Source organism: Rattus rattus, chromosome 4, assembly GCF_011064425.1.
Source record: "Rattus rattus isolate New Zealand chromosome 4, Rrattus_CSIRO_v1, whole genome shotgun sequence".
In the NCBI taxonomy this organism is placed as follows: Eukaryota; Metazoa; Chordata; class Mammalia; order Rodentia; family Muridae; genus Rattus; species Rattus rattus.
Window position 1 is genome coordinate 17577727 of NC_046157.1, and position 23224 is coordinate 17600950.

Here is a 23224-nt window from a genome sequence, read left to right on the forward strand (position 1 = left end):
GAATGGGAGAGTCTGAGTTTCGACTCGGTTCTGGCTAACTTCTGAGTATGGGCTCATCACTGCTGGCCTTTTCAGACCCTGAAAACTGCCATCCTCTTGGTAAGGGTGTACAGTAATTTACCTGTTGAGCACTCCGACCCCCATTACACAACATTAATAAGATCAACCACAGAGAACTGAACACCTACAGAGACAGGACTCTGCGCACTTAACCAGATGCTTCTCAGGATAAACCCCTGCCTGAAATTTGACTGCCTGACCGGAAAGGTATGATTGTGTCTCTGTGGTCTGCTTACTCCGTGTTTCTCTTGCCTGCAGTGAACCTAAGTATGCTGGACAAGTACTTCACGTGCGATGGCTACAAAGGCTACCGCTTGGTCTACAGCCCCCAGGATGGCGTCACCTGTGTGTCCCCATGTAGTGAGGGCTACTGTCACAATGGAGGCCAATGCAAGCACCTGCCAGATGGGCCCCAGTGCAGGTGGGTACGGGCCTGGGGCAGGACAGCCTAGTACTGGGGAACTCAAGTTTGACAAGACACCACAGTAGGCCCAGGAAGACAATGGTCCCTCCCAAGACATGACATTGGGATGACTCCCCAGTGGCCGGAGGACAAGAAACAGAAAAAGGGGGCAGTGGGAGAAAGCGTGTGGCACTCCTCTGCATGGAGGAGAGAGATGTGTGTTGCTACTGAAACCCAAGCTCATCGCAAAAGCTCACTCCAACCATTCCGGACTTGGGGAAACTGCACTGTAGAGAGGGGAGGGTCCAGTGGGCACCCAGGAAGTAAAATGCCAGGTGCTAGAACCTCCTAAGAATGTTTGCCCCCCACCCTGACCTTGTGGAAAAGAACAAAGTGTCTTGGCTGGTCCCAGTCCTGCCCAGGGGTACTCAGTCTGGGGACACCCCTGAGGCTGGTTCCATAGGCCTCCTCCATGCATTACCAAACTGCGTCTTCCCCGAGGAGAGAACTCTGCAGGGACACAGGGGCTTGTCTTCCATTGTCCTCTGTTTACTCTTGTCCCACTCTTAGTGCAGGACTGGTCAAAGGAGGTGGGCTAAGTCGAGGGTGGAGCGCATCCTTTGAGAGATAAGGGGATAGGTTTGTGGCTGTGCAGGCACACGTGCCTTTGTCCGCCATCCCTCTGAGCCATACCATTTTGACCTCACTTCAAAATGGCCTTAGGGCTGGCTGGATCCCCCACCCTACCTGTCCTGCATAATGACCCCTGGTCCCCAGGAGGGGAAGGCCTCCTCATTGACCACAACTTGTTCTCTCTGTCCCCAGCTGCGCAACCTTCAGCATCTACACATCCTGGGGCGAACGCTGTGAGCATCTAAGCGTGAAACTTGGGGCATTCTTCGGGATCCTCTTTGGAGCCCTGGGTGCCCTCTTGCTACTGGCCATCTTAGCATGTGTGGTCTTTCACTTCTGCGGCTGCTCCATGAACAAGTTCTCCTACCCTCTGGACTCAGAACTGTGAGGCCTCGTCCCAGATGGGCAGCTGCACCTAGGATACCTCAGGACCCGCCCATCGGTCTGCCCCTGCTCTAGGGAGACTGGAAAGGGCCGACTGCATGAAGATGATTTGAGATTCTTCAAGCATGAATAAAGGGAGTGAAACCAGACTCTACCATTTTAGTAGGCCATGGGTATAGGAAAAGGCCAGATGACCAAATGTAGAGATGGATGGATTCCTATACAGCACATGGGAAAGGATATTGCCTATGTACACACACACACATACACACACACACACACACACACCAGAGTTAATGGATGACTGGCTTTATATTCACCAAAATGTTTTTACTTATAAAACCAGCATACTTCTCATTAAAATCTATTTAAATAAAGTATCCTTTTATGTCTTCAAACCATGGATTCCATTCCAGATTTCTTCTGGAGGCTGAAGGGTTAACGCGTTTTTCTACTTTTCATAAACACAGTTGTAGCAGTTGTATATATATTAGGCTGGGGGTGGAAAAGCCAGATGGTGGGGCACAGCCCTACCACAGCTCCCAGTTGCCTGTGCTGGCTGCATCAGTGGCTACAATGCTGGCTTGATCCTCGCTTCCTCCTGTCTCATCCAGTCCTACACTTCAGCCAATGCTCTGGGACACTTGTTTAGGCGAGCCTTGGTCCCGGGTGTAGCCATGTTGGAGAGGTAAACCTTCAAGAGGCAGGGCCTACTACAAGGCGATTAGATTATGGAAATCACATTTGTGAAGACTGGGATCTTTCCCAAAGGACCCCAGTTCCCCAGGGAGTGAGTTTTTATTATGAGGGTAGCCTGTGCCCTTGGCCTCTTTTGCAGATAGCAGGAGGTTCTCTTTTCTGTTTCTCTGCCATTTGACCTAGCCAAAGAGACTTCACTTAGAGGCCAAAGAGATGAAGCCATTCAACCTTGGGCTTCCAATTTCCAAACCTGTGAGCTGTATCAGTAAGTACCTCGCCTGTTCAGGCCAGGTGTAGCCACGACGCCTGGAACGGAATTCGGGAAGCAGAGGCCCAGCCAGAATGGCAAGATCCAGACCAGAGGGGCTTTAGCAAGATCAGGTCTCCCGAAGGAGCTCTGTTTGCTAACGTACACAGAGCACCTAACGTATTACACAGCTCGGACTGTGCTCTTTTCAAATACAGATCATCCTCGAATAAAGAAGGGAAGTCGTCAGATTTAGCAAATAAGAAACTCAGGATGCCTAGCTAAAACTAAGCTCCTGGGGCTGGAGAGATGGCTCAGCGGTTAAGAGCACTGACTGCTCTTCCAGAGGTCCTGAGTTCAATTCCCAGCAACCACATGGTGGCTCACAACCATCTGTAATGGGATCTGATGCCCTCTTCTGGTGTGTCTGAAGACAGCTATAGTGTACATATATATATATATATATATATATATATATATATATAAAATAAATGAATAAATAAATCTTAAAAAAAAAACAAAAAACTAAGCTCCTGGCAAGCCACCAGCACAATTTTTTTTTTTTTTTGGTTCTTTTTTTCGGAGCTGGGGACCGAACCCAGGGCCTTGCGCTTCCTAGGCAAAGCACAATTGTTTTGTTTGTTTGTTTGTTTGTTTTAATTGCTCATCTGGAGTTGCAATACACTTGATATTCTGTATCTTGTCTAGTAGCCCTGGCCACGATTGTTGCGGCAAGGAGAGCCCAGAATAGGCCACTGACAGGGAAAGGAAGGTGTCCCGGGGACAGTCCGCTCTGGCTGGCACAGATTTGTGAATGGCGTACTAGATTAAGGACACTTCCGCATCTTCACGAGTTTACTTCCGGCTCTTAAAATTTGGATTCTGTCACTTTGGCACCTGGAGTAAAAAGGGGCAAGTCCTTCTTCCGGGTGCCAGCTTCTCTGAGAAAGGAAAGCAGACGCTCGTCAGTCCCAGCTGGTTACAAGCAGCAGAGACACCCTGAGGGGCCGCTGAGGGACAAAGGGAGCTAACTGTTCGGGGCCCCAAATGCCAGTATCCTTGCTCACTCTTCTTTAAAGGAATGTTCTAGAACCTTCCTGTGGGCCAAAGCAAGGAGCTAAATGTCCAGGATGGCAGACAACAGTTTGCTGGCATGGTAACTCACTCCAAACTCTACAGACTAGACAGCGATGTGGTGTCTGCTCCTTTACAGGTGGGACACACCCATGGGCTGGCTACCAGGCACTGCCTCACATAGCTTTGTGTGTGTGTGTGTGTGTGTGTGTGTGTGTGTGTGTACTAGCGCATTGGCTGTGTTAGGTGACCAGCTGGCAAGGCCCAGGGGTCCTCCTGTCTCTGTCCCATCCCTGGTAGTACTGGGATTTGCATATAGCCATGGCTGGCTTTTTGTATGAGATCTGAACCGAAGTCACCATAGTCTTAAAGCGAGCGCTCTTACCCACCAATTCATCTCCCTATGTTTTTACCTTGTCTGTACATACCTTCAAAATCTTAATGGCTAGGGAATTTTTTTCCACATCCTTTTGCCTCTTGCTGATTCAGTGACATTATCTCTGCTAACTGTGATCCTCTCCCCCCTCCTCCACACAATTACAATCACACACATGTATTTATATCTGTAATATTTATGTATATATAATTTACATAACATAATTTATATAATAAAATATATTTATGACACATATAATTATAATCATAATTTCCAAATACTTTCAATTGTTCTGTCCCATATTTTGTAATTTTTTTTCTGATTTACTAGCAATCATCATCAACACCGTATATACAGGTCTTTACATGTAATTAATGTTAATTATGTAAATAATGTTAAATTATCCTCTGGAGTAGATGTCACCAACTGAAGAAAGTCTGGAGCAGGAGAAGATGAAAGGCTTGGCGTAGGGCCTCCGTAAGCTAGCTGCTTTCCTCCACACCTTGTCACAGCACAGCCTGGGATGACATCGAGTCCGTTGATGTCTTGATTGACTGTACCACAGAGTGCTCTTTTCTTAGCTTTCAGATCCCACTGCCCTAATTTCAGAGACATCTGCTCATGTAACCTGTCTTAGACACTGCCCTATTGCTGTGAGGAAACATCGTGTCTGAGACAACTTATAAAGAAAACGTTAATTGGAGGCTTGCTCACAGCTTTAGAGCATGAGTCCATGACCATCGCTGCAGTCAGGCAGGCTTGGTGCTGGGCAGAAAGAGCTCTAGACTGATGTGGTCACGGGCTTTTAAAACTCAAAGCCTGAAAGTTTCTAGAGATAATATGAAAAGGAATATGGGGGAAAAACAGTTTCATTTTCTTTTTTAAAAAAATTTTTTTTTTTTGGTTCTTTTTTTCGGAGCTGGGGACCGAACCCAGGACCTTGCGCTTCCTAGGCAAGCACTCTACCACTGAGCTAAATCCCCAACCCCAAATTTATTTATTTTATGTATATGAGTACACTGTCAATATCTTCAGACACACCAAAAGAGGGCATCAGATCTCATTACAGATGGTTGTGAGCCAGTTTGTGGTTGCTGGGAATTGAACTCAGGACCTGTGGAAGAGCAGTCCGTGCTCTTAACCACTGAGTCATCATCTCTCCAGCCCCATTTTGTTTTCAAAAAATAAGATCAAAAGTATCAAAGGTATCAAGAACTTTCCTCCATGCTAATAAATGGAACTCAAGTCCTCTAGAAGGGCAGTGCATGTTCTGAGCCATCCCTCCAGCCCGGAGTTATTTTATTATAAATCACTTGTGCTGTGTGTATCTGTGATGAGTTATGTGCACATGAGTGCAGTGCTCACTGAGGCCAGAAGAGGGCATCAGAACCCAGAGTTAGTGTTATGGTCAGTTGTGAGCTGTCTGACATGAATGCGAGGGACCAAACTCTAATCCTTTGCAAGAGCAGGTTTTAGCTGATGAGCCATTGAGGCAGATAGGAATGTCTCTAGACTGAATGAAATATTGTGTTTTAACATCTACTGCATCCAACTAGACTGCCTTACTGGAATTCCTTGAGGTTTTTTGTTTTTTGTTTTTTGTTTTTTGTTTTTGTTTTTGTTTTGCTTAGATTTTTAGATTCTGTATAGACTTTTTTCACTATTTTCTTAAAATAAACTAGGAATAAAATCTCTGGGTTGAAGGGATGCACATTTTCCTAATGTATTCGTTGTAAATTTCACATCAAGCACCCCAATCCCACTTATTTCACAGTCCCTCCATTATCTGACTTCTGCCCTTGTCACCTCCCTGACAAATGAAAATGAAAAGAGAACAACAACAAACAAAAACCCTCCCCATGGAAGCTGTGGTGTGTCACCGCGTGTCACTGTGTGTCACAGTATGTCACACAGTGCACCCTTTGCCCACACAGCTTTACTTGCAAACGTTCATTGTAATGAATCTTTGGTGTGGTTTGAGACTCCAGCCTTCTGTTACACCATCAATCCTGGAGCTTCACCGAGAGTCCCCTCTGATACCCAGTTTTTGCCTTGAGTCATGGAGATCCTGTGCTCTGGTGCTGCGGGACCAGCACCATGTGCTCCAGCAGCTCATAGACGGGGTCAGTGTTGGAGTGGGCTAACTCAAAGCCCTGGATCTGGGCCTGGGCAGTAGCCTGTCTGCTCTCCAGAGATCACATGATCAGAGCCAGCTCTCCTGGGCTGTCCAGGCAAGGGGCAGAGCTAGTTCTCTCGAATGCTGTAGCTGGCTTGGATGCCCTTCAACATCAACATGGCCTCAGGCAGCCACACCACAGATATCTTCTTCTTTTTTTTTTTTTTTTTTTTTTTTCTGGAGCTAAGGACCGAACCCCGAGCCTTGCGCTACCACTGAGCTAAATCCCGAACCCTCACACCACAGATATCAACACAGACTCTGCTGTGGCAGAGCCAAGGACCCAGACATGTCTGTAGGCAGCAGCATGGGCCCAGACATCACCACGGCCTCAGGTGACGCTGCGTGCCGCTCATATCAAGCCATCCTCACTGCCATTGCGTCTCCAGTTCTGCCTCTCTTCAAAGAGCACACCAGCTCTGTACACACCCCTTTATTGGAGCAACCGCAGAGCTGATGGATGTTTTTATTAACTACTTAACATACTTATGGGGCAGCCCTGTCATTATTTCAATGCCAGGGATGAAACCCAGTGTTTTGCTCCAAGACTGAGCTACTTCCCCAACAAATTACTGTGTGCAAGAACCTAGTGATGGGATCAGCAATTGCCTTCAGCAGGGACACCATTTGGTCGCGTTGCCATGGCAACGGCCATACCTTCCCAGAAGACCTTTTGGCTCAATTCGCAACTCCACCTGGGAGTAGTTACGTCACATTCCAAATAAAAGGCAGACTCTCTCCGCCCTCCCTCTCTTTTTCTCTTCTTTCTCTTGCCCCTTCCTCTTGTCTCATTTCCCCCATTAAATCTCACCACATGGAACCGTGTTGGTGTTGGTTTGGTGTGCTCTTTCCGCACGGGTGCGGTCGATATCTGATATTAATAACCACCTTGGTGGTAGGGATGTGACAATGGGCAAAGGGTGTCATTATAGTTGAAGGACTCCGGTGATAAAAGCAAATAAAAGAAATACATATTTTATCAGGTATATCAAAGAAGAATGGCAGTCGGTATGTAGGGTGAGAAGGGCATTGTGGGTAGAGTATTTTGAGGAGGGGGAAGGGAGCTGGAGAGGGAGGAGGCACTGAGCAGATGTCTGGAGGAGAGACCATCTAAGCAGACTGAACAATGCACACAAAGGCTCCCAAGACCCCAGACCCCAGCAGGCCTGGTGCATCCAAGGAAGGGCAAAGTCCAAGGAACAGAGATTCCAGAGAGCAGGCTAGAGAGGCGGCTGCAGCAGTACCCGTTATTCACTATTCTACACACTGTTGCCCAAACTTGCCTTTTCCTCTGAATGAAACGGAAGAGTATGAAGCACGGGCCTGCCACGTGTTAGGAAGAGAAGTCTCCAGAAAATGTCCGGGACTAGACCGGGTGTTCAGGTGGGCACAGGTACCAATGGGAAGTCTGTAGTCATGGAGTAACACGGGTGAGAGACGGCAGCATTTCGTCCCTCCTGAGTGATGGCTGCAGAGATGGCGAGATCGTGGAGAGTGTGGGGTGCTGGAAGAGAAGCCCTTCGGATTTTCTTGTATAAAGTATGAGAGAGAAAGGAAAATGACTACTGGTTCTGAGGATTTGGGCTGGGGCAGCTGAAGGTTGCAGAGTGGCTGAATTGAGTCGAGGGAGACGCAGCAAGTGAGATTGAGAACTTCAGATCGGGGAGCACGGAGTGTGTAGGGTCCCCTCGACACCCACGTGGGCAGGCGGAGTGAGCAGCTGGGCATGCGCATTAACTCTTGCTGGATGTAAGCGCTGGTATTTCAGGTTTTCTTCTCCCAGCCCGCCTTACTCTTTCTCGTTCCTCTCTTGGATTTTTCAAAAGTTTAAAATCTTAAGCAAGTTATGCTTTTATGAGAGAAGAAAAACAAACTACATCTAACTTTAAAATAATGGGCATGAGCCACAGCAAGAGTAACTGCCTGTAGTCAACTTTCTTTTTAAACCAGTTTGAGTCCATAACTTGACATTTAAACCAATTTGACATTCTCTGTAGTCCTCCCTCTCTTGGACCAGGTTCTCCCAGGCTCAACTGGTCTGAGATTAACAAATATGGTCCCTGCCCTGAAGAATCTCGCTGTGGTTCGGATGTGTCTCTGGAAGGCCCCTGTGTTAAAGGCCTGGTCCTTAGGGTGGTTCCTCAGTAGGTGGGACGTTTAGGAGATATCCTAAGGGGATATGTCCTTGAAGGGGGTGGGGTGCCCCAGCGCCTTCCTCTTCCTTCGTTTTGCTTTCTGGGCATAAGACAAGCAGCCGGCACACGCCACCTCTGCCATCCGGCACTCCCACCTAATACACAAAGCAATGGATCTATCCTATTTTGACCTGACATGAGGCCTGAAGCAATGGGTTTGCCCGATTTTGACCCAGAACCATCTCAACCATGAGCAGAAATAAGCTTTTTCTCATTGGAAGCTGATTATCTCATATTTTACTCTAGTGGCAGCTGACTAATGCAAGGTTCAGGAGGCTCCAGGGCAAGTCTTGATAAATGCCAAGCCAAACCAAACCAGGCAACGGGGAAAAAATCGCTCCCCAAATTCTCACATAGTAAAAACATCAAAGGCACATGGGGTCAATACAGATAGTCTCTGAGGTCACGCCGAGTGTCATTGAGTATAAAACAGAAGAGCACAGGTGAGTGATCAGGTCTCCCTTTACTGAAATACAATAACCAGTCAGAGGAGGTGAAGGCCGTCACTGGAAACAGGCCAGCCTCTCCCCGTGCACATACACTCAGGCATAAGTGGACCAACGTCTTGTGGTCAGGTATGGAGGAGGGCTCTCCAGCCAGCTGAGCTTCATGGGAACCTTCTGAGTCCATAGCACAGAACCGTGGCCTTGGTCTGTTGGTAGCATCTTGGCCACGGGTGCCATCACTTCTTCTGACATGGGGGCCATGCCTGGTTGCAACTTGCATTCTTCAGCTCCTCCTGATGCTCAGTAAGGACACTTGGACAAGTGGCATGTGGGTGTGCAGTTCACGGCGGAGCTGGAAAGCAAAATAACTGGTGGGGTACCCAACCTATCTGCCTGGGAGCCCACTGTAAGCCAAGGATGAGAGGGGCCAGGGGAGGGATATCCTGATGCTTCCTGACCCTCTCCTGTGATAGCAAGGGCCACTTAAATCTCACAACAGCCATACACTGAAGGGGCTCTTAACCTCATTCTATAAGAGGTAGAGGTAGTATGGACTGAAGTAACCAATCCACACAGCTAACTAGGACCCAACCTCAGATCTGCCTGACTCCCCGGCCATTGGCCAGACCTCAACAGAAATCAATACACTTAATGAATTTCATAAAAATAAAGGAATGAAATATAATAACAATAACAATTACAATAACAATAGAATAAATGCAATCCTGTGTGGCCTCACTCCTGTACCTCAGCGGCCTGACCTGATCCTGAGCTCCATGGTTGCTCTCTGACCTCTGAAATAGTCGCTAGTTGAGGTGTCAGTTCCACACTCCACTGTGGCCTCTCTCTCTCCCAGGAGGATCCGTGCTTGCCACTTCGATGTTTGTGACAGATGACACCTGTCTGTCCTACATCAAATGTTGATGCCTTGTGGGCAGAAGTCCTCATGAGGAGGGTTCCCGTGGGCCTCCTTGTTACTAAGAGAATCCAGAGAGTCAGATATTTACTCTCTGTTGATATCCCAGAAGAGCGATTGGTGACTACAAAAGCCAAGCTTGGCCAACTGGATGCTCCTGCCCAGAACTTAGGCTTTGTAACCAGCAATCCAAAGATGACGTCCCGCTTGTGATGGCTCACCGAGGAAGCATGGCACCCACTGACAGTGAGCAGAGAGAGGACAGTGTCCCAGGGAGCGTGCCCTCATGCTTGTCAAAGCTACTCTTCTGCCATTCCTTTGCTTCTGTGCATCTGAGCCCTCCCTCCCCTTGTTTGCAAAGCAACGAGCTTTGCTTTTTACTCTCATCAATGTCACTGTAGTAATTCTCAGAAGTCCTAAGACCTGATCATCTAAGATCTGAAACTAACTAGATCTGGGGCCGGAGAGGTGTCCCAGTGGTTAAGAGCACTTGTTGCTCCTGCAGAAGGCCTGGGTTTGATTCCTTCCACCCCCATGGAGGTTCACAATCATCTGTAACTCCAGTTCCAGTGAATTTGGTACCTGCTGTGGGTCTCCAGGGGCACCAGGCATAGACATAGTGTATAGATTACATGCAGGGAAAATGTCCACACACATAAAATAAAGATAATGCAAAACTTAGATGTGGGGGTGGGGAGACTTATTTACATTATGAAAAGAGAATAGAAAAAAAAAATCACAGGAGCCAGATGAGACCAGAGAGTGACAGATGGCAGGCTTCTTTTGCTTTTCACCGGGGGATCCTACGGGCAGGGATAACAGCAAGTTCCACTCTGTAACAGCAACCACCTCACCTGTCTATCCTGGCAGCAGGACTATACCCCTATCGTAAAGCTGCCAGTCAGCCCCTCCTTAGGGGCTATTCCTTTACTAGACAGCACAGAGCATGAACTAATGTGACTCTCATTGACGATGAAAGGTGCTGGCTGAAGCTGAGACATCCGGGAGGGCAGGGTCAAGGCGCCATTGTCTTAGGTGGTACACCAGGTCTAGTTGCACTGTCCACAATACAGGCAGAACTTGGACACTTCATGAGACCAGCACTGAGCTAGGCCTGTGACATTTATACTGAGCTGACCCAGTTTAATCTTCCAATCATTATAGCATTCCCAAGAGCCTAGACCCCAGAATTTTACTAATGGTCTAGAAGTGAGAGAATTCCTCCAAATTGGTATTCAGATGCACTACAACCTCCCTTCCTACCTGGAGCATGTCTCCAAGGGGTTTAATATCTAGCATCCCTATTTTATATCTTTTCCCATTTGTGGTGTTTTTTGAGATGTCAGTCATGGTATCTGTGATGTTAGGTTTGTCAATTTGATGCCATCTAGAATCACCTAGGAAGAGTCTTAATGAGGCCTTGTCTGGATCAGTTTAGTCTGTCTGTGCGAGGTTGTCTTAATAAGTCAGTTAATATGTATGGGAAGATCTAGCCCACTATTGGTGGCACCATTCCCTTGGCTTGGGTACTGGACTGTACAAGAGTAAAGAAGAGAAGCTTGCTTGTATTTTTTGCCGCTGCTCTTGGCTGTGGCTGTGCTATGATGAGCTGTTTGAAGTGCCTACTCTTTTGACTTCCCTGCTGTGGTGGTTTGAATGAGAATGGCTCAGATATTTGAGTACTTGGTCTTCAGTGGAATTGTTTGGGAAGGATTAAGAGATGTGGTGTGGCCTTGTTAGAGGGGCCATGTCACTGGCTTTTCAAAAGCCCATGGCATTCTCTATTAACTCCCTGCCTCGTGTTGTCTCAAGATGTGAGCTCTCAGCTTCTACACAGCGCCATGCATGCCTTCCTGCTTCCATGCTCCCTGACACGATGGTCATGGGTGTTCACCCTCAGACACAGCGAGCATCCAATGAGCTCGTTCTTCTACAAGTTGGCTTGATTGTGGTGTCTCATCACAGCAATAGACTTCTAACTTAGAAATAAACCCTTTCCACCATAAATTGACGTTTGTTAGGTTATTTTCTCCCTGCAACAGACATGAAACTAGCACCATGGATGTTGTAAGCTAACGAGACCAGGCCTTCTCTGGAGGTCATGTGGATTCGGGGAGAGGGAGGTAGTTTTTGTGTGACTAAATGATGATAAGCCCCTTCCTTGTGTATAGAGAAAGACTGTGAAGGATGAAAGGCACGGAGCTGAGAGAGACAGTGTTTGCACTGCTGGCTGCGGCCATATCCAAAGCTGGAAGGGTCGCCTGAAGATTTCTCAGATTGTGTCTTTTCCGAGTAAACTACCCTGCCTTGGCTCCTGCTGCTTGCACCAAAATCTCTGTTACTTTCCCATTAATATTGGCCTTTTCAAAGGCCAGAAGACCTACACTTCCTAGACCTGAAAAAAATTGTATCTGGGGTGGGGAGAAACAGAAAAGAAACAAGGATTGAGAAGGTTGGCAAGATCAAAGCCAGCCATGAGCCCCGGTTCAGCCCCAAACGCTCTTTCACAGAGTCGTCGTCCTCCCAGGCCCTGCAGACGCTCCCTGGAGTTCCCAAGACCCTGTCACTTACTTCTGGTGTACACGTACCTGGTGCATCAGCTTCTCTCTGGAGATGTGCTCAGTGAGGTCCTTAGGGGAGGTCACGGTCAGCCGTACAAGGAGGAAGCCTCCATTTTTACCTGAAGGTTAAGGATAGACAGGAGACAGTGCAAACACAGCTGACTCATCTCCAGCCTAGGCCCCTTCTCCATGCCCCTTCTCCTCCTCCTCTATACTCCCACCGGAAAACGTGTGTGTCTCCACAGATTTGACACTGGCTCGCTGCAAACAGAACCGAGGACTCCCTTCCTAGAGTAATTACGCCTACTGCCGTGTCCCCCTGACCAGTGAGTGAGTGGAGTGCACCGTGTCTTAGGGCACCCCCATATTTGAAAAAGTCACAGAGAAGAGTGAGGAAGGGAAAATGGAAGTGGATCTAGAATGTTCTTAAGACCTGGATGCAGTGAGCCGTATTGGATTTGGGCCTAGCCGCTTTGTGAATGCATAGCTCAAGGTGGCTACTTGACTCTGGGCTGCATACAGAGGTTTAACCTTGAGGCGACTGCCATCACGGACATGAGATTGTTGAACTAGAGCCTCTCCCAGGAAGACCCTGGGAGCAATGACAGGATGTTTCAGCCTGAGCAAAACACGGATGTCCCTGAGCAGATTCCTGAGAAGGGTTCGACCTTTCAAAAGAACATGTCCCCGGAAGACTGTTGCCTCTTTGTTATAGGAGGATATCTTGCAGTGTAGTGATTCACCTTATATCCTTGGGCACTTCCCAAACTCCCCCACCCTAAGCTTCAGTTCCTGCTTCATTTCCTGCCTCAGAGCTTTAAATGCTGTACATTCCTCTCAATAAACGAGACCTTGACAACAGAATCTTGCTTGGTCTCCTTCTTCTCTTCACCCCCATTTTGGCCCTCAGGTAGCATCTCCCTCGTTTCCTGTAAATTATGAAGCCCCAGCAAGGCGGGGCAAGTGGCGCCCGAACAGGGACCCGAAGCAAGGCCGACTACAGGGCCGGCGGAGATAAAAGAGCTGCAGCGGAATGAAGACTCTTCAGGCCATTATAGCTCGTGCATCGCTGGAGAGGGAGGTAAGACCGGTCGAATAAGTGTCATCCCATCGCCATGGGGAAGGTATGGATTTAGGAGGCTTGTTTCATAGGAGAGATCAAGCGCTCACTCAGGGAGAGAGGATTAAGAGTTAAGAAAAAGGATTTAATCAAGTTTTTTTTGTTTTATTGATGAAAGGTGTCTCTGGTTAATTTTAAGTGAATTTTTTTTCCTTGTGTGAGAAACTTGTCCTTGGTTTATTATTGAAGGAGCAGAAATTAATTCCTATAGTTGGAATAAGGTTGGAAAGTGTTTAAATGTCTTATTGTAAAAAAAAGGATCCTAGGCGATTCGATTCAGGAGGTAGTGTCTGTGTCTTTGTGTCTTTGTGTTTTGTGCCGGCTAAACTCTGGGTCTGTAGTTGCTCTCGAGTTCTGGAGTTCTGGAGTTCTGGTTTTGCAGATGCTCCCATCTCAGGCTGAGAGGGAGGATCGTGTCTCAGGAGAGAGGCAAATGTGAGCGGTAGATGTGCCAGGGACTCCAATTGCACTGCCCTGGGAGGCGTCCCAGGAGGTAGAAGGGACCCCAGGGGCGCCTGGGAGATTCCGTCTGGGTGCGGTGAGGATTGGCGATTCTCATGGATTGGACAAAAGACCCGCCTTTCGGCTGTCTGTATTTCCAAGTGGTCTTTGTCTGTGTGTCTTAGGTCTTTGTTTTGTGTTACCTGTGACTTTGACAATGGGAAGATTCTGGTTGGGAAGGAGGAGTGATGTGGAATCCGCTCCCGTTCATCTGTCTTTGCTGAGCTCATGGAAGCTCCCATCTGAATCAGCTCAGTTTTGTGGCAATCTTGTGGCGGCCGCTTGTTTTTTGTTTTGTGCACACTTTTGTTTTTTTGTTTGTTAATCTTTTGATTGTTTTTCTATGTGACTAAATGCTTTTGCCCTCTTCAGCAGACCTCTATTTTCTGGACTCTCTTCTTGTTTTCTCACCATCCCACTTGGGATGCTTGTTAGTGGCTGTTACAGGAAATCTCTAATGCTCACTTGAGTGTGCTTGAGAAACAAGAATTTCAGGTTTGCCCTGGGTTCCTTTGGGATAGGTGTGGGGATAGGCTTGATTTCCATTGCAAATGATGTAACATTGCATATGTTAGTACTCTAACACTTCTTGGGACTGTGCCTCTGGGATCACAACCTGTATAAGTTTAGAAGTTCTAAAAAGGCAGTCATGACCTTTTGTGTGTAGGTTCAGATAGTGTCAGATTGGAATCCTGATGCTAAAGACTTAGTAAGACACAAAAGAGAGTTGAGAATTACTTAGGGCTATCTTAAGGCGGAGTCCAGCTAGGTGCTGCAAGGGCATCTGCTGTGGCCCTGCAACACAAGGTTTATGGAGATAAAGCTTCAGTTGTGTTAATACAGAATTGTAGGCTAGAGTCTTGAAAGTATTAAAAAAAAAAAAAGAAAAAAAAAACCTGGTAAAACATATCTTATTCCAAACAGCAATTAAATTGGTTATTACAAAATACTGATATTTGGCCTATCACATATACAAATTTTTCAGGCAAAGTTGGTAATTTTCCTCTTTGTATGCTTTTGTATTTCCTATAAATTTGTACATGCAACCCATAGGAAATGCGCTTAGTGTATTTATAGGTGGTTCATCTAATGAAAAGGCTACATGTATGATTGGATCACTTGTTTATTCTCTTGAGTTTCCCCTGCTTCAACACAGACTATTAAATTACGTGCTGTAGCCACTGTTTTTAAATGTTAAAAATCAAGCTTTCAATTCATATGCTGATAACCAATGTGTGGCTTGTGGTTTACAATTGATTACAATTACTTAATGCTTTATTGGAGACAAGTTTTCTACTTGAAATCAGTGAGTGATGATTTCAGTTAATGTCTGACAACTCACTGTCCTTTCAGTGCTCTGGCTCAGAGAACTAAACAAAACCATAGACCCAGCTCTTTGAAAATGGTAATGGAGTTGATAACACACCCTCACGAAAAGAGGAAGCTCCATTTGCTTACTTTCAATGCCCAGCCTCACCCTGCCGGCTCAGGGATTTCTAGTAAGACTGAATCTGGACAGTATTTATAGGATTTGGCATCTCTAATTAATGCTTATGTTTAGGTAAATAAAGCTGGTGAGGGGCTGGAGAGATGGCTTAATGGTTAAGAGCACTAAGTACTGTTCCTTAATAGATCATTTAAGAACTCAAACTGGATTGCCTAGACCCCTTAGCAAGGGAGGACAATGATACCAGGCAGATTATAGGCCTTATATAGAAACAGTCAAAAAATCTCATTCTTTATATCACCAAAACAATAATTTGGTATACAAGTCAATTTATAAATACAAGTGCTCAATGTCCTCAATTTAATCCTCAAGGACTTATCTTAATAAATAATATCTTAACAATATCTTAATAAATAAAAAGGGGGAGTTATCCCTGTATGCTAAATAATACTCCTTTTATTTCAATGTTAAAATTTGTATGCCAAGGAACTCTTGTTTGGTGTTTATGGCACCCTACAACTAGGCATACTTCTGCCTAGGTGAAATAGAAAGACCCACATACTGGCATGATCCTGTCCAGGTATTTTATATGGGGAAGAGGGAATCTTTGTGTTTTTCTACAGGATGCTACAAAGAGTATGCCAGCTGCCAGAGGTGGTTGCTGAGACTTGCTGATCCTGATTACATGAAGATTCAGCTCTCGTGGTTGGTCCCTGGAGTCTTTCCTCTGCCCTGAGAGAAAGATAGAAGATCCCCCCTCATTCCCCTGGTGACTCTTGCTGCCTTAACTGGTGTTGTCTGAGATCTATATAACCGGGGCAGAGTTCCCTTGCCTGCTGGTTGTTCCAGAGAAGAATGACTGATCCTGAACTGTCCTGGGAAAGACCTTGGCACTTTCGCTGCTTTTGTAGCAGCCATTACTGCTGCAGCCATTGTGTCTGCAGTGTCTGGAGCTACCCTCCCCCAATCTATTGTTAGGCAAGCACAGTGGGTGAACTTTCTGGAGTAGTTGCTAACAATTGGGAATTCTAAATTTTATTACAGGAGAGGCTTGACTAGGCCCTTGGTGGTATGGCCATAGCAGCTGAGGAGAACCAGATGAGGTGCCCACTACTTCGGGAGAGGCTCAATTTCTACAATCTCTTATATTAATGCCATCTGGCTCCTACTCTTTCGCCCCTGGGCTCAAGTAAGAGGAATGAGAAGATGATCCAATGTAGCTATCCTCAGGGACGGGCAACTTCCTCTGACCCTTGACCAATCTAAGACATGGTGCCTTGGGGGCGACAAGGTGATCCTATGACAGATAAGGCTGGGGTTCGAGAGGTCGATCCTAAGACAGAGGTGGCTACACCCCGTTTAAACGTGCGGGCCGGTCAAATGCTCCTCTGCCCAGTTTCTCCCTCCTTAACCACACACACGGTTAGCCCAGAATGGTGTGTTACAGCATAAGTTCATTCCTAGCCATTGGGGTGCAGTCCTAACTGCAAGAGTGGCTCACCATGGCCGAGCTGGGCACTCTGTGAGGCATGTCTGATCTCTCTCAGACCACTACTTCCACCTAATGGTCCTTTTTTTTAATAAAAAGAATAACGGGGAGATGCAGTGAGCCGTGTTGGATTTGGGCCTAGCCGCTTTGTGAATGCATAGCTCAAGGTGGCTACTTGACTCTGGGCTGCATGGCCACAGAGGTTTAACCTTGAGACGACTGCCATACGGACATGAGATTGTTGAACTAAGAGCCTCTCCCAGGAAGACCCTGGGAGCAATGACAGGATGTTTCAGCCTGAGCAAAACACCGGATGTCCCTGAGCAGATTCCTGAGAAGGGTTCGACCTTTTCAAAGAACATGTCCCCGGAAGACTGTTGCCTCTTTGTTATAGGAGGATATCTTGCAGTGTAGTGATTCACCTTATATCCTTGGGCACTTCCCAAACTCCCCCACCCTAAGCTTCAGTTCCTGCTTCATTTCCTGCCTCAGAGCTTTAAATGCTGTACATTCCTCTCAATAAACGAGACCTTGACAACAGAATCTTGCTTGGTCTCCTTCTTCTCTTCACCCCCATTTTGGCCCACAGGTAGAAAGCCTCTTCGGGACCCTGAATAACTGGGTCCCCGCTGGCGGGGACACCTGGAGACCTTGGAAGTGGATCTAGAATGTTCTTAAGACCTGGAGACCTTGGATGATTCAATTGGAGAGGACCCTGGGCAGAAAGAGTGCTGGAGAGGGTGATCCTCAAAGGCTTGCCCTGAAAGAATGCTGCGGAGGGGCCGGCCCACCAAGGGGTGCCCTGAGCTGAGTGCTGTGCTTCCAGCAGGAAGCTGGTAGTGTCAGGAGGCTGCCTAGCTTAGCCTTTCCGCCTTTCCAATTCTACCAGAAAGTTTTTTTTTTTTTTTTTTTTTTTTTTTTGAGATAGGAGCTCACTATGTAGCCCTGACTGTCCTGTAAGTCACTCTGTAGACCAGGCTGACTTCAAACTCACAGAGATCCACCTGCCTCTGCCTCTGCCTCTGCCTCTGCCTCTGCCTCTGCCTCTGCCTCTGCCTCTGCCTCTGCCTCTGCCTCTGCCTCTGCCTCTGCCTCTGCCTCTGCCTCTGCCTCTGCCCTCTGCCTCTGCTTCTGCCTCTGCCTCCCGAGTGCTGGGATTAAAGGCATGAGCCACCACTGTCCGCTAAATTCTATCTTTTATCTTAAGAGAAACATACATGATCTAGCTTCATTTACTTTTTTTTTTTTTTTTTTTGGTTCTTTTTTTTCGGAGGTGGGGACCGAACCCAGGGCCTTGCCCTTCCTAGGCAAGCGCTCTACCAACTTCAGTTGACTTTTAAAATCACTGATTATGGATATCATGGAGCTGAGCGTCGTAGCCTTAGTCTCTCAATAATGCACTGTAGACACTTCTGACTGCTTTTGCTGTCACCAGTTGAGTATGTTACCTTTCCTGGCTCAGAGGTCACTTTTGCTAAAAGCACTGACTGCTTGGATCTGTGGATGTCTGACAAGTCCTTAAGACAAGACGGAAATCGGAAATGCCTCTGCGCTGTATCTGTCTCCTCTGCTGCCTTCACCTCTGGGCCAGATTCCTGTTCGACTTTAAACTATTGGTTTTAACCATTTAAGAACTGTCTCCTATGAAACTAATACAAAGTTGACTTACCTTAAATTTACCTCATGCTCTTCTCCCCTTTAGGCTAAAGGAAACCAGGTAAGAGTGACTAAGACAGCAGTCTGCTGTCTCGGCTCCTAAAAGTCTCCAGGAATCAACTCTGTCCCCTGCTCCCTCCTTCCTCCCTCCGTAGGAAGCCCTTCAGGATATGTGAGAGCCCCAAGATGATTTTTCCCTCACCCCAACGACTTGTCCTTAAGTCATTAGCCTTCTGGAGTGGTCGAAGCAAATGTTGGCGAGTTAAGAGTCCTTTTGCTCACAGCTAGCATCTGTTTCCTCTGGGCTAGGCATGATGGCTGATGGCTCAGATCATAGCAACTGTGACCTTGACAAGATCAGCTCTATGAATGCCCATCCCCTCATAGGAGGATAAGAGTCTCACAGGCTCTGAGTTCCTATGGGGCCCAATCTCTCCCTAAGGTTACACAAGATGTGGGATTCTCGTGGTGAGATGCTGAGCTCTCTGGGCTCCAGTAGAGAGCCAATAACGATATGTTGTTTCATCAAGCTGGACTGGATAGAATCTGTGAGACCCCCTCGCTATCAGGGAAGAATAGAAATAAACATTACATTTCTTGAGAAAAAAAAATTGGGGTTGGGGATTTAGCTCAGTGGTAGAGCGCTTGCCTAGCAAGCGCAAGGCCCTGGGTTCAGTCCCCAGCTCCGAAAAAAAAAAGGAAAAAAAAAAAATTGACAGCCAGTTCTCAGCTAGGGACTCCTACGTTAGTCCCAGCAGCCTACAGGGTCTTTTGTTTCCCTAGAGAATTTTTCCTAGACTCCCCGACCTGGCACTGACTGTTTTTCTGTTTTGTTTTGTTTTGTGTCTGATAGTTGCTGAATTAAGGAAATTGATAATCTGTGAGGTTGTGGTTTGGAGTTTAAGTACAGCAGATTTCCTTGAAATGTGTGCTCAGAACTCTCTCTTGAGTCTTTCAAGTGGTTCAATGGATAAAGGGCCTTTCAGAGCAAGATGGGTGACCTGAGAATAATCCCTGGATTATGGAAACGTGCAAGAAAGGAAATGATCTTTTCACGTGCACCATGACACATGAATTCCTGTTCCTACCACACACGTGCACATACTTACCACTCACACACTTATACACACATACACACAACACTCACATACATATACACATACTCACATACGTTCACACAATATGCACACTCACAAATACCACACTCATACACACACACACACACACACACACACACACACCAATAATGATGGCGATGATAAGAAAGAGAAGGGGGACAAGAAAGACAGAGACAGAGAGAGGGTGAGAGAAAGAAACCTGCTCTTGGTCCAGATAGAAAGCCAAAGCACCTGGTGAATTCCCTTATGGGTTCTGCTACTAACTGCAAAGTGTTTTTATATTAATTTTGCCCAGAATAAAAAAGATACTCAATAGCATGGTTGTGAGTAAATATTTTTTTGTTTTAATTTCTGTTTTTCATAAGGTCTTACTACATAGATCAAGCTGGCTTCAAATTTGCAGTCCTTCTGCTTAGCCTCCTGAGTGCTGGTTTGAAGGCCAGAGATACCATGCCTGACAGATACAGATAGAGCTGACAGAGATGAGAGCGAAAACAGAGATAGAGACCAAATACATGGTGATGCAGGTAGAGATGGACATAGAAACAGAGGCAGAGGTAACAGAGATAGATCAAGACTGAGAGAGATGATGGAGACAGAGATGATGGAGACAGGGATGACTGAGACAGACATGACGGAGACAGACATGATGGAGACAGAGATGATGGAGACAGAGATGATGGAGACAGAGATGATGGAGACAGACATGATGGAGACAGACATGATGGAGACAGAGATGATGGAGACAGACATGACAGACAGACATGATGGAGACAGAGATGATGGAGACAGAGATGACTGAGACAGACATGACGGAGACAGACATGACGAAGACAGAGATGATGGAGACAGAGATGACAAAAACAGAGATGACTCCCTCTTCTGCTGTGTACTAACTCTGTGACACAGGCCAAGTCTCTGTGCTCCACACTGGCACTTTCTCCTCTGTAAAGTGGAGTGAGGGCCACCTTCCTTAAATTCAGGACATCACTACATCATGTATACATCATGACATCATGTATACATCACTACATCACACATACATCATGACATCACGTATACATCACTACATCACACATACATCATGACATCACGTATACATCACTACATCACATATACATCAATACATCACGTATATATCACTACATTACATATACATCATGACATCACACATGCATCACAACATCACCTATGCATCACTACATCACATACACGTCTTAGCTGTATTTTACCAAACGACCAGGAGATTATGAAATGTCAGGGAGAGGGTGTAATACTGGCCTTTTCTTCCTTCTTTCCTCTCAACTCCTTAAGGTTACTCCAAGTCTCCAAAAAGCATTTGTGGGACTTTCGCTTACCTGGATCGTGCTCTGTGGTTTTCCTTGTCCAAGCAGTGGGTGCGGGATTCATCGAGGGCTTCGGTGAGGCTGTGGTCTTGGTTAAAGTGATGTTTGCTCTTTCACTGGTGCTAGCTGTTGTCGAATAGATTAAAGAAGGAGGGCGACTCCCTGTGAGGAAGGAGCTGTTGGTTGTATTGTCTGTGGTTAAAGTCTCTGAGGAAGCAGAACCCTTGGTGGTGACCACTGCTGAGAGACTGCTGTCTAGAGCTGTGGAACTCACAAGAGAGGTTGCTTCTCCTACTGTTGATCCAGCAACCGTGGGGACTGTGATGGTACCCAAAACCTCAGTGTGGCTTTGTGTCTCACTAGAGAGTGCTGAAGTGTCTTCCAATGGGTTCCTTCTAACTGTCACCTGGGTTCCTCCTGTAGCCAAAGTTCCACTGGAGGTAGGAGTCTGGGCCACTGCTATTTCGCTTTCTGTGATTCCACTAGCAGGGAGTGTACCCTCAAGGGTGGTGGCAAGGGCCAGGGTAGTGGCAGTTGACAGGATCCCAGATGAGCTTGTGGTCTTAGGGACAACTGGCTTTGCCTCAGTGGACGGAGGCAAAGTTAACATCTCAGAAGCAGATAAGGCTGTCATTGCTTCTGCAGGGCTGCGGCTCGCGTCTGGGGTCCCAGAGATGGTGATGGTTGTTTCTATTTCCGTGATGCAGGTGGTGAGCTTAATATGGGAGATGCTGAAGGCAACTGAGTCCTTGGCTGGAGTTGTACTGTCGGGTCCCAGGGCCTGAGAGCTGCTGAGGACCCCAGCTGAGCTGTCAGAGGAGGAGCTGCTCTCTGAAGACAGATGCTCCACTCCCATGGAGGGGTATGCCAAAGTCAGGAGGTCAACTGTGATCTTCCTTGTCTCCTCAGAGCTGTCATCAGTACAAAGGGTGTCAAGGACGGCTTCTATGGGGTCACTCACTGTGCCAGCTTTGACAGTGCTCATCCCAGCTCTGGGGCTGTCACTTGGTGCCAATGTCCCTGTAGGGATGGTGTGCACAACCATGAAGTTGGAAGGTATTCTTATCGAAAGAGTTCTGGCCTCTGTTACAGAGGGAATGGTCTGGGTCTTTAGGGTCAATTCAACAGGCGAGACGGTCTGGTTCCCCAGGAATGGTGGTGCAGGGGAAGTGGTCAGAGATGATGGTGCAGGGGAAGTGGTCAGGGATGATGATGGTGCAGGGGAAGTGGTCAGGGATGATGATGGTGCAGGGGAAGTGGTCAGGGATGATGATGGTGCAGGGGAAGTGGTCAAGGATGGTGGTGCAGGGGAAGTGGTCGGGGATGATGGTGCAGGGGAATGGTGGTGCAGGGAAGTGGTCAGGGATGGTGGTGGAGGGGAAGTGGTCAGGGATGATGATGGTGCAGGGGAAGTGGTGATGGATGATGATGGTGGTGGAGGGAAAGTGGTGATGAGCAGGGGAAGTGGTCAGGGGATGATGGTGCAGGGGAAGTGGTCAGAGATGATGATGGTGCAGGGGAAGTGGTCAGGGATGATGATGGTGGTGGAGGGAAAGTGGTCAGGGATGATGGTGCAGGGGAAGTGGTCAGGGATGATGATGGTGCAGGGGAAGTGGTCAGGGATGATGATGGTGGTGGAGGGGAAGTGGTCAGAGATGATGATGGTGCAGGGAAAGTGGTCAGGGATGGTGGTGGAGGGGAAGTGGTCAGGGATGATGATGGTGGTGGAGGGGAAGTGGTCAGAGATGATGATGGTGCAGGGAAAGTGGTCAGAGATGATGATGGTGCAGGGAAAGTGGTCAGGGATGGTGGTGGAGGGGAAGTGGTCAGGGATGATGATGGTGGTGGAGGGAAAGTGGTCAGGGATGATGGTGCAGGGGAAGTGGTCAGAGATGATGATGGTGCAGGGAAAGTGGTCTGGGAATCCAGGGACGATGCTGTTGGGGAAGTGGTCTGAATATTTAGGGTTGACACATTAGAAGAGATGGTCTGGGTCTCAAGGAATGGTGCTGCAAGAGTAGTAGGATGTGTCTTCCTGGTCTTTGTTACAAAAGAGGTGGTCTGGGTGTTCCTGGAATTGAGTTCTGAATTGGCACTGGTTGCAATTAAGGTGTTAGGAGCAGTTTCAGTGCCAAGAGTTTTCGTGTCTAGAGGAACATACTGAGTCAGGTTGGTGGTCTGGAAAGCTCGCTCTGAGCTGGGTCTGTCCCTTTGAGGGAAGGTGGGCACTTCCGTGCTGTTGGTTGTCACCAAAGGAATGGATCTGCTAATGCCGAGACCTGTGTCGGGTGAGAACAACCTGGTGAATTCCGGTGACTGACTTCACGGTTTATGCCCTGGGTGCTATTGGATGGCATGGAGGGTCATTGTCTGTATA

General features: G+C 47.3%; 2 protein-coding genes across 2 annotated transcripts in view; one reads left to right on the plus strand and one right to left on the minus strand.

The window, feature by feature from the left end:
- Muc4 (mucin 4, cell surface associated) overlaps nt 1-1855 on the plus strand; it is a 28160-nt gene extending 26305 nt beyond the window's left edge. The window contains exons 23-24 of the mRNA XM_032900119.1: nt 319-481; nt 1289-1855. Coding sequence (XP_032756010.1) covers nt 319-481; nt 1289-1484 — 359 coding nt within the window. The 3' untranslated portion in view covers nt 1485-1855. The remainder of the gene's footprint in view (nt 1-318; nt 482-1288) is intronic.
- Nucleotides 1856-8691: 6836 nt separating this feature from the next.
- The window catches only part of Muc20 (mucin 20, cell surface associated), a 17542-nt gene continuing 3009 nt past the window's right edge, over nt 8692-23224 (minus strand). Inside the window, exons 2-5 of the mRNA XM_032900118.1 lie at nt 22701-23126; nt 20860-22167; nt 12198-12289; nt 8692-9045 (exon numbers count right to left, since the gene is read on the minus strand). Of these exons, the coding sequence (XP_032756009.1) occupies nt 8977-9045; nt 12198-12289; nt 20860-22167; nt 22701-23126 (1895 nt within the window). The 3' untranslated portion in view covers nt 8692-8976. The remainder of the gene's footprint in view (nt 9046-12197; nt 12290-20859; nt 22168-22700; nt 23127-23224) is intronic.